The sequence below is a fragment of the Fopius arisanus genome, unplaced genomic scaffold, assembly GCF_000806365.1.
Source record: "Fopius arisanus strain USDA-PBARC FA_bdor unplaced genomic scaffold, ASM80636v1 scaffold00041, whole genome shotgun sequence".
Classification (NCBI taxonomy): domain Eukaryota; kingdom Metazoa; phylum Arthropoda; class Insecta; order Hymenoptera; family Braconidae; genus Fopius; species Fopius arisanus.
In genome coordinates this window covers 1,086,555-1,087,977 of record NW_011887780.1, presented here as the reverse complement: position 1 = coordinate 1,087,977, position 1,423 = coordinate 1,086,555, and the positions used below count along the sequence as shown (strand labels likewise).

General features: G+C 38.5%; 1 protein-coding gene across 1 annotated transcript in view; it reads right to left on the bottom strand.

Annotated features, from left to right (window-relative positions):
• Positions 1-1,423, bottom strand: part of Alg12 (Alg12 alpha-1,6-mannosyltransferase) — a gene marked incomplete at its 5' end in the record, with an annotated part of 9,596 nt that extends 8,173 nt beyond the window's left edge. Inside the window, 3 exon segments of the mRNA XM_011305260.1 lie at positions 1-784; positions 1,065-1,209; positions 1,335-1,423. Of these exon segments, the coding sequence (XP_011303562.1) occupies positions 1-784; positions 1,065-1,209; positions 1,335-1,423 (1,018 nt within the window).

Below are 1,423 nucleotides of genomic sequence, written 5' to 3'. Positions count from 1 at the left end.
CTTTCTCCTCAATCTCTCTCACTTCCTCAGAAATTCTTCTCACCTCTTTAATCTTATTTCTTCCTCCAGCAACATCTGGTTTTCTCTTCATAATAAAAATTGTGGGTTTAGTTTTAATTTTAACCGGAGGAATGACATTATAATTGAGAGCAATATGAGAGAATCCCTCCACAGCATCAAGAATATCATGAGTCCTCAGATAAGGTTTGATATTTGGGGAATATTTACTCTTCGCTTCCATGAGGAGATGTGTAAAATCATCAAGACTCTCTGGATCATCATAACTTATATTCTCCAATTTCGAATAACTCCATTTGGGATTCAGCTGAGTGAACCTGGAGACACCAGTCTGAGCAGTCAGGACATCAATGTGAACATTCACTGGAGTTTTTGTATCTCTTTCGAGTCTGTGGAGTCTCATGATGGCCATTCCACCAGGATAATTTGATCCTGCAACGCAGAGGAAGAACATTGAGCCAATGGCGTTGAGGATGAGGTGTGCGATGATGCTAAAAGAGAGAATTGCCCAGAATGTTGATTTTAATCGGTTCTCCCAGATTCTGTGGCAGACTGAGGCTGCGGCAATGTTCAGGAGGGGAAATACGTAGATGATGAAACGGAGTTCCTTATGGGGGAGGAAGGAGAAGAGGAGGATGAAGATCACTGCAGGAACTGTTAGGGCACGGACACGAGCATCCCAGAGCATTCCTAGGGGTACCAGCAGACTGGAGAAGGCCAGACCTCTGGGTAGGGCTGAATAGAAGTACCAGAAGAATGGCAATGTCTGAGGGAATCGTTGAGGAAATAAATTTGCTGGTGTATGGGAGAATTCCGGAAAGGGATTGAACTGGAAATTAATTAAAAAAATTAAATGGAATTGAATAAATTAAATAAATGGAAACGTTCAAAGAAAATAAACATGAGAGATACTCGTCTTTGAAACTAAATAAATTTAATAAATTGGGGTTTAGGCAATTAGGAATTTTTAAAGCGAAGAAATATAATTTATAACAAAATAAGCAAATATTGTCATTTCTTTCCATTATTAAATTGAAAAAGGATACACCCCATTGACTACTTTTATTGAGCACTGTATTAAAGTAGAAGACCTCTCCCTCTGGCCACAAAATTCGCCCCCAAAAGATAGAATCTATTCCAATTGTGAGAGACAGGAAAAAAATTCCAGCAGGAACAGCAATTTTAAATAATCTGTAAATAAAAGAAAACGATAAATATTTATGATGTCACAATCAGCTGGTGGGGCTGATAATAATTGGATCCGTTTCTGGTCTATATTTGAATTCTATATTTACGTAAGTTGGGGATTTAAATACCTTGGCACGGAGAGTTTCTGGTAGCCTATATCGTACAACAGGAATAATCCTAAAAGCATCGACAATTCAGCGCGAAATATTATCATCGC